The 15,166-nt window shown below is 44.4% G+C and overlaps 1 protein-coding gene and 1 pseudogene across 1 annotated transcript; both read left to right on the top strand.

Moving 5' to 3' along the window:
• Nucleotides 1–744: 744 nt before the first annotated feature.
• LOC115324945 lies at nucleotides 745–1,992 on the top strand. The gene has a single exon (XM_040210401.1). The coding sequence runs from the start codon at nucleotides 745–747 to the stop codon at nucleotides 1,990–1,992; it is 1,248 nt and encodes a 415-aa protein (XP_040066335.1).
• A 2,693-nt stretch (nucleotides 1,993–4,685) lies between these two features.
• LOC115330241 lies at nucleotides 4,686–8,126 on the top strand (annotated as a pseudogene).
• The last annotated feature ends 7,040 nt before the right edge of the window (nucleotides 8,127–15,166 follow it).

Consider the following 15,166-nt stretch of genomic DNA (forward strand, 5'->3'; position numbering starts at 1 on the left):
GAAATACCACCCAGTGCACTAGCCACTCAGTTTCGGTTTCGATTAAGCAGCATCATTCCTTGTCATCACACCGTGGCCGAATACGCTGCTTGCGTTTTCGATTATCTGACTTTTCACGAATGTACAATACCCTCATCCCCGAGCGATACAAAACGAATACCGGGGCACTTTCTTTGGTTCACGAAACGCCGGATATTGTGCGTGCGTATACAAACGCAGTAAGACGTGGCTTAGCCACCTTACCCCACGATTGCATCTTTGAGCTCAATTTCAATAATCCTGTCTAGTACCAGTGAACCACAACAGACATTTGGTCACCATGAGCCCTATATGTACTTTTTTTGCCAAACGTCCGCTTCTTGTTACTTCATTCGGCGAAAAACCAGCAGCATCCTCACAGGAGTATCAAAGTTGAGCCCTGCGTATTTGTATTTAGGGTATTCAGAATTCGTAGTCATTGAGTAGCTAGGTGACGCTAAACGTCGTCCATTTAAAAAAAAAATAATTAACCCCTACGCATACACGGCTCTCATATACGGCTCTGACGGCTCTGTGGTTTATCTATCCAGCAATGCTCGCGACCGTGACGTTGGCGCTGTCTCTATGTAGGCTGTGGTGAGCCGTTGGTTGTGCTCTCAACGCGGCCACGCGGCGTTGAACGTTTTTTTTTTTTTTTAATCGCAGTTGGGCTTTTTTTTTCTTTTCTTGTGCCTCCTTACGTTGGTTCATTCATCTTCTACCTACATGGCGGACGCGCCGCCAACGCGACGCAGGCGGCTGGTGTACATGGAGAAGGGTGGATCTCCTTCTATCCCCAAGTCAACGTTGTGTCGCATGAGAAAGGAAGGACTAAGTGGCCTCGGCAGCAGCCAGGACAGTGGCGATGCAGCCTCCGATACCTGCGATGTCGGCTCCAGCGGACATGATACTTCAGTGGGGCATATCTCTGAAAGTGACATTGCAAGTGAGAGGCTGGAATTGAGCGACGTAGATGTCGAATCGACAAGCTTCCCGAGTGCAGAACCAAGCGGCGGTGATCTTCCTCGAGCTGGTGCGGCGACAGGCACAAATGCACTGACGTCCGCCCTCAGAGAATTGGGCAGGGAAGGCTTACCCCACTCTTGTACCACCAAGGGGGAAGCAGTTGCCATGGTGATGTCATTAATGGTTGCTGGCGGGCTAAGCTGGGCCGACATCGACAATCTCCTAGTAGTCATAAATGCCATGTTTGCACCAGCTGCAGATGTTCTGCCTCGAAGCAAGTATTTGTTCAGAAAGTTATGGACAAAACAGACTGATGCCCTGATCCAGTATCATTTCTACTGCACATGCTGCTCTGACCGCATGACTGGAACACCTGACAGTGAAGAATTGATGTGCCGAACCTGCAGTCACCGTACCAGTGCTCGGCAACTAAAGAATGAGGGTGCCTTCTTCGTGACGCTAAATATGCATGACCAGCTGCAGCATGTAATAACAAAGACCAAGACATTCCTTCAAGACGCCCTGACAAAGGTTCCCCCTCCTCCTGGTGATATCTCTGATGTCACAGAAGGTCGAGCCTGCCGGGAGATGAGAAGTTCAGGGACATTGAACAATGATGATGTCACACTAACTGTAAACACGGATGGCAGCCCAGTGTTCTCATCGTCGGGCGCTTCAGTTTGGCCTATTCAGTTTCTGGTGAATGAACTGCCTGCACCGGAGAGGTTCAAGCACTGTACACTTGCGGGGCTCTGGTTTGGGAAGGGCCATCCTAACATGGACCTCTTTTTGGAACAGTTTGTTGATGGACTCAACTCCATGGATCCTGTGGTGTGGGAGCATGACGGGCTGAGTCATGCCTCTCGGGCGTACATCCTGTGCTGGTGCCTGGACGCCCCCGCAAGAGCAGCTGTGCAGAACTGCACTCTGTTTAACGGGTACATCGGGTGCCCGTGGTGCCTAACAAGAGGGGAGCACCTGGATGGTAAGACAAGTAGCTCGCTGTAGAAAACATTAGTAGATTATTTTTTAATCTAGACATGTACAAAGTATGTTTAAGGCCGGTTCAGACATTTGCATTGACTGCACTGCATTAAGTTGTGTTCCATTATGCTTAGTTGCCACAGTAACACGTCGTACACTGCTACCCAAACTATTCTAGCCTGCAAGCCGCCAAGTATGTAACTAAGCTTGCCTTGATCCCTCCTCCATGACAGCTACACATATACAGGCTGCGGCTGGTGCTCATTAAAATCATATTTCTTAAAAGTCATTGTTTCTTGCAATTGTCGCCAGCCTCTGTCAGTGTTCTCAGCATTCTTTCACTCAGAATGCCACCTTCATCAGTCAGTTTTCAGACAGTAAAGAAGTCAATATAAGCCATAGGAAAATCTTGCATATCGTTTTTTGTTTATTACTGCAACAGAAGCTAGGGGGATACTTTGCAGTTTCGCGCCGTCGGTTGCGCTTCACTTTCGGCATTCTTCCCAAGCACTCCTTGTTGCCACTTAAGGACGTTTGCATGGGTGTCTACGGGGCGGTGCTAGCATCTCAAACGATTATTCACGGGAGCGGCAGGTGACTCTAATGTAAGCAGCTATGGGGACGTCATCCAATGGTTCTTTATGTAAATGCATTGCGGATGACTCGCACACGTAAAGTATGCTCTGCATCCGAGAAGCAGAACTTAGAGCGGAAAAAGGAACGAAATCGACAACATTGGCAAAATTCCGAAGTGCGTGCAGGGAATGCCACTCATTGCGACTCAAGCGGCAATCTGATGCATATCCGGTGTTTTGGACCCCAGAATGCGCAGCGAAGAAAGAGAGATGGCGGTCGGATCCCAAGCTTTGAACACAAAAGCCTAAATAGCCGATAAATTTTTCTTAGACTTCACCACCTCTACTTTTTGCAAAACGACGTTAGCGTGGCAAATTTAAGGTAGGCACGTTAGAAACTCGACTTTTGCAAGGCCTGCCAGATATGCTGGTTTTAGGGTCATGCCCTGTACATACCTCCTGCAACTTTGAAAGTCTCTCCATTTTGCCACCACAAACGTCTGGATTATACAATGAAAGTGGCACTGCATGATGCACCAGCGTAGACGACGTAGCCTGGGCCATTGTTTTTTTTTTTTTTTTTTGTGTCATGCCTGGAAGCTTGCATGTCACTGTGCTCTTCTAATGCAGAAAAAGACATTGGGGTCCGCGTCTACGAGCTCTTTGCTATGCAGAATAGCATGCAGCATGGCTCAAGAATGTTTTTTTTTAATTTGGTCCCGACCACCCCCTGGGAGTAGCGTGCCACAGTTTGGGAAGCACTGTCGTAGTAGCGTCTCGTCGCAAGTGGTTGTAACTCAATCCGTCGTACTTCAACAAATGTCTGAACTGGCATTCACCATTCAGGTTCACAGCGCAACACTGTTATCACAAACAAGTAATCACCGAGTTTTGCTGTTCAAAAATTATATTGCTGCTGTCAAAACTACCTGTGTAGTGGAGACCACTTATTTCGAGCTTCTGTGTCAGCGTACCTTGATTCGGCAAAATGTGAAAGAGCGCTAATACCGTGTTCGTGCTAACTGTGTCATGCAGTGTATATCCAGTCTAGATACATTTCATTGCAAATACCAAATTTGAGCATACTGTATTACACTAGTGCTTTGGCTTTGTGCCTGAATATGGTAGCTCATTGGTTGTCGGCTGTTGTTGTGCAAGATAAGATATTACCTTGCTGTAGCATGTTGGTGTTTCGTGCCTAATGTCATGAAGCGGTACTGGCGGTGGAACTCTTTGGGGGATGGAGATTGGGTGGCGGAATGGGTAGGCGGGAACGGGGTTTAACCGCCTCCTTCCCTTCTTTTGTTTACTATAAAACTGAAATGTCTGGTAAGACAATCGCCGCCCCCCTCCTCCCCCCTCCCTTTTCCAATGCCACTGTGAAGCGGACTGTGGAGTGTGTGTCCTATCGATTTCATGGTAGGACTGTTGCTAAGTCGTCTACATTTTGATGTGACAATGTCTTACATGAAGTACGAAGGGGTGCATGCAGAAAAAGTTCATGCATCGGAAATGGACCTTGTTTATCGTAACGTTACGTCCGGCTCGGAATTTTGACTCTGGGTGCGCCAGTAGTAAATCGCTGTGATGGGCCATTGTCGGCTATGTATTCTCAATCAACTGCTCACATGTCATTGTTTGCCCGTGTTTCTAAAATAACATAATTGCTTTCTATGGTACTTGAAGTGCAAACGCGCAAAGAGACCATGTTTTTTCAATGGGCTATAGGCGAAACTAGAACGCCTAGGTGCATCCTGGGAGTGGGAGCATGCAGTGTTTCAGTTTTCTCGCAGTGTGCATCTATCGTCTGTTTTTATCTCGGCAACACCTTTGACGCTGTTGACGGGCATTGCTCCACGTTCACACTTATGCACTAAGCATTCTTTTTTCTCTTGCCCGTATCAGATAGTAAATAACAAAACAATTGTTTCGTTAATAATAATTCATAAATAATGAAATTTTACATTCACATGTAAAATTTTGATTGAAGCAGACACCTCAATACGCCACAACGACGGAGACAAGAAAAATTAGATCGACTTACTATGAACTCTGTACTAACTCGCTGCATGCATTTGTTTGCGACCTTAAAAACACCCACTAAGATTAGTACGTAATCATGTTTATTTTTGCTCAAAGGAAATGTACTACCACAGCATGAGCAGCTACGTAGCCAATGCTCCCATGGCAATCAAAGCATGTCTGCTTGAGGCTACTTCTGAATGTAGGCTTGCTGCGAACCACACTTTATGTGAAAATCGGTATGGTCGATGGCAAGATTTTGACTTTGTTATTTGTTATCACATTCTGTCAAAAATGGCACATTTTAATTTTGTCCCCATTGTAATCTTGCAGGAAGCATGCGGTACACCAACCTGCAAGACACGACCCCCCGGACATCTGCAGGTGTCCTTAGGGACATGAAATTGGCCCTGAGCTTGGGCGGTACCTTTCCCGTCAATGGGTACTTTGGCCCATCACCAGCTGTGAACCTCCCACATTTCAACCTTGTTTGGGGGTTCACAGTTGAATACATGCACGCCGTGCTGTTGGGGGTGGTCAGACAGATCACAGAACTGCTCTTCAGCTCCTCCAACTCTCAAGAGCGGTACTATGTCGGTAAGTTTAGAAACAAATTTTGGGCTGCATTTGGGCTACAACGTTACATTAGACATTTATAGGCAAATGCCTAAACTTGTCACTTGAGCACTGCCCTCAACTCAAACTGCAGCTGTAAGTTCTTCAAGGCTCATCTCACATCATGTAATGACATTTACGTCCAGTGTTACATAGTCCTGTCACATGGAAGAAGCGGAGGAGGCCAGCTTACTATATAAAGTATATCAGCATCAATGGCATTTTCTTCCTCGTTGGGAATGACTTCTTTCATTTTTGTTTAATAGGAGTCCTTTGTATGTTCTTTGCTTACTTTTCAAACTTCCCAAAGTATGGGGTAGGTAGTTATGCAACAATGGTGCATGCTCAGTATGTCACGGTAGCTTAAATAAGAGACTTTGGCAGCAAACATCAGGAAAATCTCCTGTTTCATTCTTTTTAATTCAGGGTGCCAATTTCAAAACTATTTGTACAATCTTTAAATAACTTTTAGCACAAGGAAGGAAAAGGGGGAGGAGGTATAATGTCAGTTCACTACACAATTCTAGAGATTTCACAACAGAACAGTGAGACACCCAGCCAGTTGGAACCAGATTATTACATCTGTCACTGTGGCTTCCAGGTACTTTACTAGCTTATTAATTTGTGGAAGAGCTCTAAGAATTGTGAAGACTAATCGTCGAATTCACAGACCTCACTTCACTTGAGGCGCCCCTCCACTTCCCCTCGGCTTCCTTGAGGAAATAAAGGGGCGCCTCAATTGGAGTGAGGTTTGTGAATTCGGTGGGAAGCCTCGTAAGACTTCTGCAGACTGACTGCACTGAGCAATAAGACGAATAATTGGGCTGGATTGTGTAACATAGGAAGTTAAAGCGGGAAAAGAGCATGGGCAAAACTGGGAAGCTAAACCACGCAAGGCAATTTGTGCTTTGTTTCATCTAAACTAATCTTTTTTGCTGCGCTTTTTGCCATACTTAGCAGGCAGTGTGAACTGATTTCACTTACATATTGGGAGGATTCCACCTTAAAGCTAGGCATTTGTATAAGAAAACCAAGTGTATGTTTTATCAGAGTAATGGCACATGGAATTTGCACTCTTTTTATGAGGGATAATTTATCTAAGCCAATTGTTTCATATTAATTGATCAGTGCCAAAATTATGCTCCAATTTTCAAAAACAGGCTGCCAAATGCTTTTATATATTTAGCAACTTTTTATTTTGCAGGACACACTGCCTCTCTTGCTGTCATCAACAGCCGGCTGGCTGAAATCAAGCCACCACACAGCTTCACGAGACTCCCAAGGGCACTGAGCACACGGACATTCTGGAAGGCTTCCGAATGGCGCCATTGGCTCCTGTACTACTGGCTTCCCTGCATGTACGGGGTCCTTCCGGACCAATACTGGCTGCACATAAAGAAGCTGGTGGAGGCCATCCATGCACTTTTGAGGGACACTGTAACTCCAGCATCCATTGTTGTTGCTGGTGAGTACTTCCCCCTTCGGTTTCTTTGTGTCCTGCTTCAGGCCAGCCTTAAAGGATACTACAACGAAATTTCGGCACTAATGTTTTGGTGTATATGTGTTCAAAGGAGCAGTATCACGTCGGACACACCAATATCCTGTTAAAAGAGACATGAAAGGGAACTGTAAAAGAAATTGAACGATTACCAAAGAGCACCTGGTGGATGTCGCTAATGCCTCATTTGTAATGCTCGTCTAGGAACCTTGACTGGTAGTGACGATGCCTGTCTCGCCTCCGGCCATCACAAGAGAAGAGGGGAAGGCGGAACTCCCCTCTTACCGAGAATCTCTTTTGTGTGTCTCAAAAGTTGCTATTGTCCCTCTACAAGATTATAGAAGATTAAACCGTCGCTCAAAATTCGTACAAAACCAGCCGCTTCGGTGGCTGCAACGGCTAGGCCATCCTCTCGACGTCAGCCTCGTAATAGCTTTGCTCGTCTCGAGACCAACTACGTCACAATCGCGGGGGATGTCACTCTGCTGGCTGCTCTCCGAGCGCTTGCCAGAGTAGGTCGTTCATAACTAGAAATACAGCCACCAGGCTCAATATACAAACTTGCGATTGTCATTTACGGATATTTTGGATCATATTCAACCTATTTTTGAACCCGACGGGTATATTTCGTTGAAGTATCCCTCTAATAATGGCATACTGTGCTTTCAGAGAAACTCCTCCGGACCTTTGTGGGCATGACTGGGAGGCTGTATGAAGCTGCAGCAATGACATTCAACCTGCACCAGTTACTCCATCTAGCGGAAGCGGTGCGGCAACTGGGGCCACTGTGGGGCCATTCTGCTTTTGAATTTGAAAGCGGTAACGGGCAGCTCGTGAAGCTGGTGAAAGGATCAAATGCTGTTCCGTGCCAGATTGTAGAAAGGGTTGTGATGTCGCAGCAGTTGGATCAAACGTTGGAGTCTTCGCTTCTAAGTGACAGTGTCAAAGTGATGTGCTGTGATATTCTGGGATACCCTAAGCTCCAAAACTTCAAATATGCAAACGATGTGTGCCTGCTGGGTTACTCTTCGAAGGCATCATTGAGCAATGAGGAACAGAGTTGTCTTTCCGCTGGGTCTGGGGCCTCCTTTGATCAGGCTGCAGAGTACAAACGCTTCGCATGGAAAGGGCAGATTTTTCACAGCCGAAACTATGCCAGGAGTAAAAAGACAGACTCCTCTGTCTTTCAAACAAAGGATATGTGCTATTTCGCCATTTTGAGGGTTTGTCTTTGAAAGGTGAGGTAACGCTTCTGTGCAGGGAAGTTATCATCACTTGTGCAGGTCCCTTCCCACAGCACATCAAGCCTTGTTTTCTTTCTCATGTGAACTTGCAGGCTGTTAAACCACAGCAGCTGAAGGCACCATGCCTTTTTCTCACTTTCAGGCAGCCCTCAGTAAGCTATGTCTGTGATCTGCCAAACCTTCTTGAGCGCGATTGATGCAATGTACCGGGGGTGCCTAAATAAAGTAACTATTCCCTAGGAGTTGAAATATCCAAAACTACATCCTGTTATAATTTATCCCTGTTTTTTGGTCGTTTCAACAAGGGAAATCTATAGAGATTGAATCTTTCACATCTTCAGACTTCTTGTTTTGCTCCTAATGTGTTGCTGCAAGTAACTCTACGTTCATAAGTGGTTTTCTTTGTTTACATTTTGTTATACTTTGTGTGCTTCATTTGCTCTTATGAGTGTAGTCGAGCTAATTTGATTATCGACCTGTGGAAGATGGCCATTTTTTAAGTAAATCATCTCAATGTCTCAGCCTGGTAATATGTCTTTCCCTAACCTTTTTGACACAAACGTGTGAAGCTTGTATGGGTAGCAGTAGGGTAGGCTTGTTTTAACTGCAAGCAGGCATATCAGAAAATAACTTTTTTGTTATTATGTAACTTGAAAAATCTGAGATGGACTTAGACCTTTCGTTATTCTGTCTACATTGCATCATAATTGAATAGCTTCAACAACCTTCTGTATCTGTGGACCGCAAAGTGGGCTTTTGTTGGTAGCATTTCACATCATGATTTGATTGATTTTGTTTTCATACTTCTGTGTTAATTTTGTCTAGTTAATCGTTTTAGTAACTATAGGTTATGTATGAGGGTTATAAGTTCCTGGCTCTCTTAATTACTGTACTGTTATTTAATGATTTGTCTTTCATTTAATGATTTGTCTTGTAAGACCTACAAGTACTTGTAAAAATCTTGTTCTAGCACAAATAAAACTGATCAGCAAGGTAGTTACTGATGTCTGTCTACTGAGTTTTCCAACATAAATGTATTTTTTGGGGGGGAGTTGTCCTTTGAGGTTATTGCTTGAATTAAGCATTTGTGCAAGTTGTTTTAAATTCATGTATAGTGTCTCATGGCCTTTTAGTGTCTTGGGGGTTCTAGTGATAAATTTTATTTCTGAGATCAATCATAATATACTAATAAATGTAGAGCAAATTCAGAGGATGCTAACTGCTCTTAATGGATTGCAATAAGGTAGAAATGTTTGGTGACTTCATTATGAAAAAACAATTACTTTTTCATTTAAATGCTTCTAGAAATGCCTCCTGCACTTGTTGGGCCAGCTGCATTCTTCAAGTTTGCATGAATCAGCCTAGAAAGTGCTTTTAGCTCTGCTTAACAAGGCATAGTAGCAGTAGGTGATGCCACGGAAAAACCTAAGTTGACGTTTAGCTAGGACTGCTCTACCTTAATTTAACTATCCACTGGGCTGAGCATTTTCAGTTCTAGGTCTACTGTAAGCTTTGGTTGGCAGGAATTTCATTTGTTTTTCTATGTTAATTGAAGTTTCCAGGGACTGGTATAAATATATATATATATATATATATATATATATATATATATATATATATATATTTATAAAGTGGGAAGAAAAAAAACCCTTGGTGAAAACAGCAACAACAGATGATTTATTCTTCGACGTTTCGGCCGGAGTCCAGCCTTCGTCAGGAAGCTGACGAAGGCTGGACTTTCGCCGAAACATCGAATAATAAATTGTCCGTTGTTGCTGTTTTCACCAAGGGTTTGTTTCTTCCCAGTTATATACCCACGCCTTCGGCCTCCTGCCACCATGTCCGTTGTGTGTGTGCATATATATATATATATATATATGCTTTATAGTCTAGGCAACTCCGCCTTCAAATCTAATACCTAGAACTTAAATTCATTTAGCTTTTTGCACTTTGGTGGGCCAGTATATTCAGTGTACTGCTCAGGAGCTATATATATAGCTCTCCATCTAGCTGCTCCCAGCAGCAGCACCAGGCATTTGCTTCAAGGGGGAAGGGAAGGGGGGGGGGGGGAGAGGAGTTGAATCTTTCCCCCTATGTCTCTCACAATGACTGCAAGAGATTGATAGGAACAGCCCAACGACCAAAAAAATACGAACGACATGCATATCCGAGGTATGCATGTCGTTCAGATTTATGCTAAGTGGGTCTTAATGATACATTCGGGTTTCTAGGAACCACATTTTGTTTTCAATATTCGTTTCAATTTGCATAAACTGACTTTATCCCATGGCATAACCGGATTTTAATTTTCAGGTAATGGTTCACTAACTCCATTCTGGAACTGAAAACTTCCAGAGCAGAATCCAGATACTCCATTCTGGAACTGACATTTCCAGAACCAAATCCAAATTCTCCAATCTGGAACTGACGTTTCCTGAACCGCATCCAGATTCTCCAATCTGGTACTGACGTTTCCAGAACTGAATCCAGATTCTCCAATCTGGAACTGACGTTTCCAGAACCGAACCCATATGCTCCAATCTGGAACTGACGTTTCCAGAAGCGAATCCAGATTCCCCATTCTGGATTTCGGGTTTCCAGTTAGTTTCCAGATAAAAATCAAACTGGGTTTTTAGGTAGGGTTGTCTTAATAGTTCTTGTAAATTTAAAAATTTTCCTAAAAAGCAAGTCGGGAAGAATATGTAGTTTGAGTAGTTAGCTGAAAATAATGATTTAGTACCCTCTAGTCAGTAAAATAGATACAGTGTGCTGCTGTTAGTGTCAAGTCGAGATCCACGCTTCTTAGGCATTTTCCGCAGAGTAACACCCATTTTTATTGGTTAGCCTCTTGGTGCGCCAACTAAACTCTTTCTATCCAGACACCTGCCCTTTCCTTTTATTTGGTAGGCTCTGGCAATAAAATGATATAGTGTCATTCCTCGGTGGCTTAAAAACGTAAAGAAAAAAGTTTCTTCATGTTTAAACGCAAACTTTTATTCAGGCAAAAAAGAAATAAGCCAGTAGCAGACGACGTGTAGCCTCAACAGTGCTCCGCGCCGACAGCGTTGCGTCAAAATGGCGGTCGTCTCCTCTTAGCTGCCTTCTCTCTCCCTCCTTCGGCGTTATCCTCCCTTCCCTCCTCTCCGGTGCCTTCGTCGCCACATCCACTGGCTAAACTCTCCCACTGTACGGCTCTGCATTGCAGTAGTAGTTTTTTTAATATTCTTTAGAGTTAAATGTGAAGATTTGACAGAAATCTCTCAGGTTGGGGTGAAAGAGGGTTAAATGAATGCATTTGATCATTCGCCTTAATTCGGTACCCATCATTTGATGGCCTGTGTGGCCTTTTCCTGGGGTGTGACTATGACTGTGGCTGTGAAGGAGCAGTTTTTTAATAGGTACAAGTACAAAGTATAAAAACAAAAGGATCTATGTGCTGATCACAAAAGAATATGCTAGCCATTCTAATGTAGCTCTGCCAAGTACTTGATTGTGATTTGGTTTTATCTTCAGCTACTTGGGTGCCTCAATATCTGTATATCCTAGTGGCCACAAGCTTGGACTCAATCTTCTTCAGTGGTCCGGCCAGGACCATGGGGGAGGTAATCCCAGCAACAGGAGCATCACAGTATCTCCCTGCCTGTGACTTTCGATTAGCATCACGACAAGGGAGTCCTCGTGCCACCAGGTGTTAGGTATGCTACTCGAAAGAAGCGTTCTTACCTATTCCTTAAGTGAAACAGCAAAAGCACTACTAAGCCTAAAATGCAAAAAAAAACATATTCAAATTTTGGGTTGGATGGAGTTCCAATTACAAAAAGGAGTCTCCAGACATGATTCACATGTGAACTTAAAGCCCTCGGATGTAGGTTGGACGGAGTCACAGAAACAACTTCCCGCAGATGGCTTCGCTAGTGCTATACCCAAACAAATTCTTAAAATAATCATTGTGTTACGTTGGCGTCATTAATCTTAAGTACCTACCCCACCCAGCAATCGGGAGATGTGAAATATAAAAGAAAACAGGAACTTGCACATCGTCAGCTCTGCAAGGATTATATGGTGAACCGAGCATAGTACGTTCAACTTGAGTAAGAAATTCAGTGCAGGCCTAGTTTTAAGGTTCACATATGTGTTATTGCCCTTCATAATGAACTAAAAACTGCTTAAGTTGTGGCCCAGTACAGGCTTTCTATTAGTGTTAAAAGTGTTATGGTGTTTTAAACAGCCCGCACCAAATATTTTCTTGAAATACATAGGTTTATGAAAATAATTATGTGGATGTTTGCAGACAGTCATGGTGAGACCAATCTTTAATGCCAAGTGTTCCACTTATTCAGAGTTAGTTGAGTCGCATATTAAATTTTTCTGGTATGCAATGAGCACAATCATCTGTAATGACTAGCTCTACCTAGGGGAACTTTATGCGTTTACTACGGCAAGATGGTTTCGCAAAACTAAGTATTTAGTTCATTCAACTCCTGCACTAACCTTATCTCTAGAAACTCTTTATATTCTTTACGATGCTGAGATAAGATTCTGGAAGTAGTTTTTCTAGAACTACGCTAGACTTTCCAGTTCATAATTTTTCGCGCAAAGCATTCCAGAGATCCAAACGCTGTAATATTCCGATAGAACTCACAGAACGATGCGACTGGCAGTTTGAAACATTGGGCACTGTAACAGTAATAATGACATGTCACTTGCTTATGTAATGATCATTGTCGCAGATCAAACTGCTTTTTTCGTCTACACTCATTTTCAGTAGACTCATTCAGCAAAGTCGCACTCGAGACTGCAGCGCCGGGTTCTGCGAAGTAATTTGCATGAATATAGATGAAACAGGTTTCTTTGAGTGTGCGTCTAACACGTATTCTTCATATTGAATCTGCTAACTGCATTCATGACCATATTCATAATTGTATCCACATTCCACCTTATTTTTATTTTGACATTAGAGTTTTCTTCAGTACATTTCTCAACATCTGTGCTTGTTGAGCCGTACTCAAGTCCATACATCTTGTCTTTCGCTATTACATCAATATATAAAACTGTTCATGCCAAATGAGAATTCAAGGTACCGAATCTGTCGTGCGATTTAAATAAGAGCCAATAAAAAGCTCTACAAAGGAAATTTTTGTTAAAGGAGGCTGTATGGCCATTAGGAAAACACACACCATGCTAAAAAAAAAATACAAATTCTTGTTAGGTATGCAAGGATAACAGTGCTGTGCCGTTTCTGATGTGTCACAAAAAAAATCAGTGCCATGCGGTGTTCCTTATGGATGTACAAACTGTCGAATTCGAAGCCTAGAAGTTTTATTCAAGAATGTTCCTCAATACAAATGTATTTAGATATCTGAGCCACTGACTCAAACATGACTATCTGGCAAACATTCATTTTCATGTGCATTATAGTTTACAAGGTCTAGTCTGCATTGATTTGTAGCATTCATGCTGAAACTGGGAGGGGTTCTCTGGGTATGAATAAAGCGATAAACATTTCTTCAAATCAAAACATTTGAGAACGGACAAAAGGAAGGATCCGAGAACGGTATCTTAGCTTCTCTTTTCTTTTTCTTATCTCTAATTTTCACTTTATTTCACCTGATGCATTTAGTTTATTTAGCGCAGCTCTTAGCACCCGTTTCCGCGTTTTGCGACGTCGCTGTCGGCGTAACCGCCCAACTAAACTTGGAAGGAAATTGAATTAGTGTTGCGGTCATGGGACGTTAATATTTCCGCTAAGTCTAGCTGAGAAACTGAATTTCTTTATGTATGACGTGATACGGTGATGCGACGTCATTTTCCCCACTACTTTTACCCGGAAAACTGTATTTGTGTTGAGGTCGTGTGACAACAATTTCCGCGCTAAATTTAGTGGGAAACCTAACCCGCTAAATTTATTGGGGAAATTTTCCCACTAAATTCAGGAAAATTTCCCGCTAAATGGGAGGGAGCAGAAGAGGAGGAGGGGAGGGGAGGAGGGGCAAACTCTACCGTCCTTCTCTTTAAGATCTGTGCGCTAATTTCACATTACATATAATTGTAAACGTCTCATATTGCCGCGCGCAGGGCTGAGAAAGCAACGCTCGGTCACGGACCTCCAGAAAGTTCCCGTTTATTCATGTAGCGCACGCACGTAACTTCTATTATTTATATCCATGTATCTTCTGCTTTTGTTTTCTAGAAAGTGCGTGTTCATTCTCGCCCCGATCACGCGACGCTCGAGCCGCTTTCGCCGAATCTTCGAGATAGCGACGTACTCTAGATAAGAGGCCGCCCGCGACCTTGTCGAGTCAGTCTCGCCTCAGCGTTTGATCGTGCTGCTTCGCCGCCTTCGACGCCCGCGACGCTCTGTTGTTATCTTTCTTTTGTACCCTTTTATTTTTGGCACAAGTTCGCCACATTAAACGTTTATTTATTCCTGTTTATTTCTTGTTTATTAGTCACCACCCGTGACATTTTGGTGGAGGTGCGGGGTACCGCATGTTCGTGCAGCGCAGCCCCCCAAGTTCCCGCACTGCAAGTCCGAACCCAAGCTCCCGAGGACCCAACGAAGACCAGATCGAGACTCGATCAAGTCGCCGAACCCAAGGGCTACACCCGGAATACGGACCTTTACCACCCAGGACCAGGCAGCCGACGATGGCCAACCAGTCGCAGACCCCCGCCGCTCCTGCCGTCGTCTACCTACCCGTCGCTCCTCGGACACCGGCTCCATTCCACGGCGAGCAGTACGAAGACGTCGAAGACTGGATTGACCAGTATGAACGCGTTGCCCGCCACAATTGCTGGACAGACGAGCAGCGCCTACACAATGTCTATTTTTCGCTTGAGGGGACTGCCAAGCACTGGTACGAGAATCATGAGTCCTCCCTGACGTCGTGGGACATTTTCAAGAACGATCTCAAGGCTACCTTCATCAACCAGCACCGCCGAGAGAGAGCCGAGGACCTACTGCGAACCAGAACCCAGGGCCCCAACGCGAGTGTCACCGGCTTCGTAGAGGACGTCCTGCGCCTCAGCGCCCGCGCCGACCCTCGGGCTGCAGAGGAGAAGAAGCTACGAATCCTCATGCGGGGCGTGAGAGAAAACATCTTCGGTGGCCTTGTCCGCAGCCCTCCGACAACTGTCGAAGACTTTGTCGCCGAGGCAACGAACATCGAGCGTGCCCTGCAAGCCCGAGCCAGCCACTACCAGAGGCTACCCGGCGTCAGCGCGGTTCCGCCGTCCGCTTGCGA

The sequence above is a fragment of the Ixodes scapularis genome, unplaced genomic scaffold, assembly GCF_016920785.2.
Source record: "Ixodes scapularis isolate PalLabHiFi unplaced genomic scaffold, ASM1692078v2 PGA_scaffold4__175_contigs__length_147842914, whole genome shotgun sequence".
Taxonomy (NCBI): domain Eukaryota; kingdom Metazoa; phylum Arthropoda; class Arachnida; order Ixodida; family Ixodidae; genus Ixodes; species Ixodes scapularis.

What these genes read in the sequence shown, in the direction of transcription:
- LOC115324945 (XM_040210401.1), top strand. Translation starts at nt 745, where the DNA reads ATGGCGGACGCGCCGCCAACGCGACGCAGGCGGCTGGTGTACATGGAG.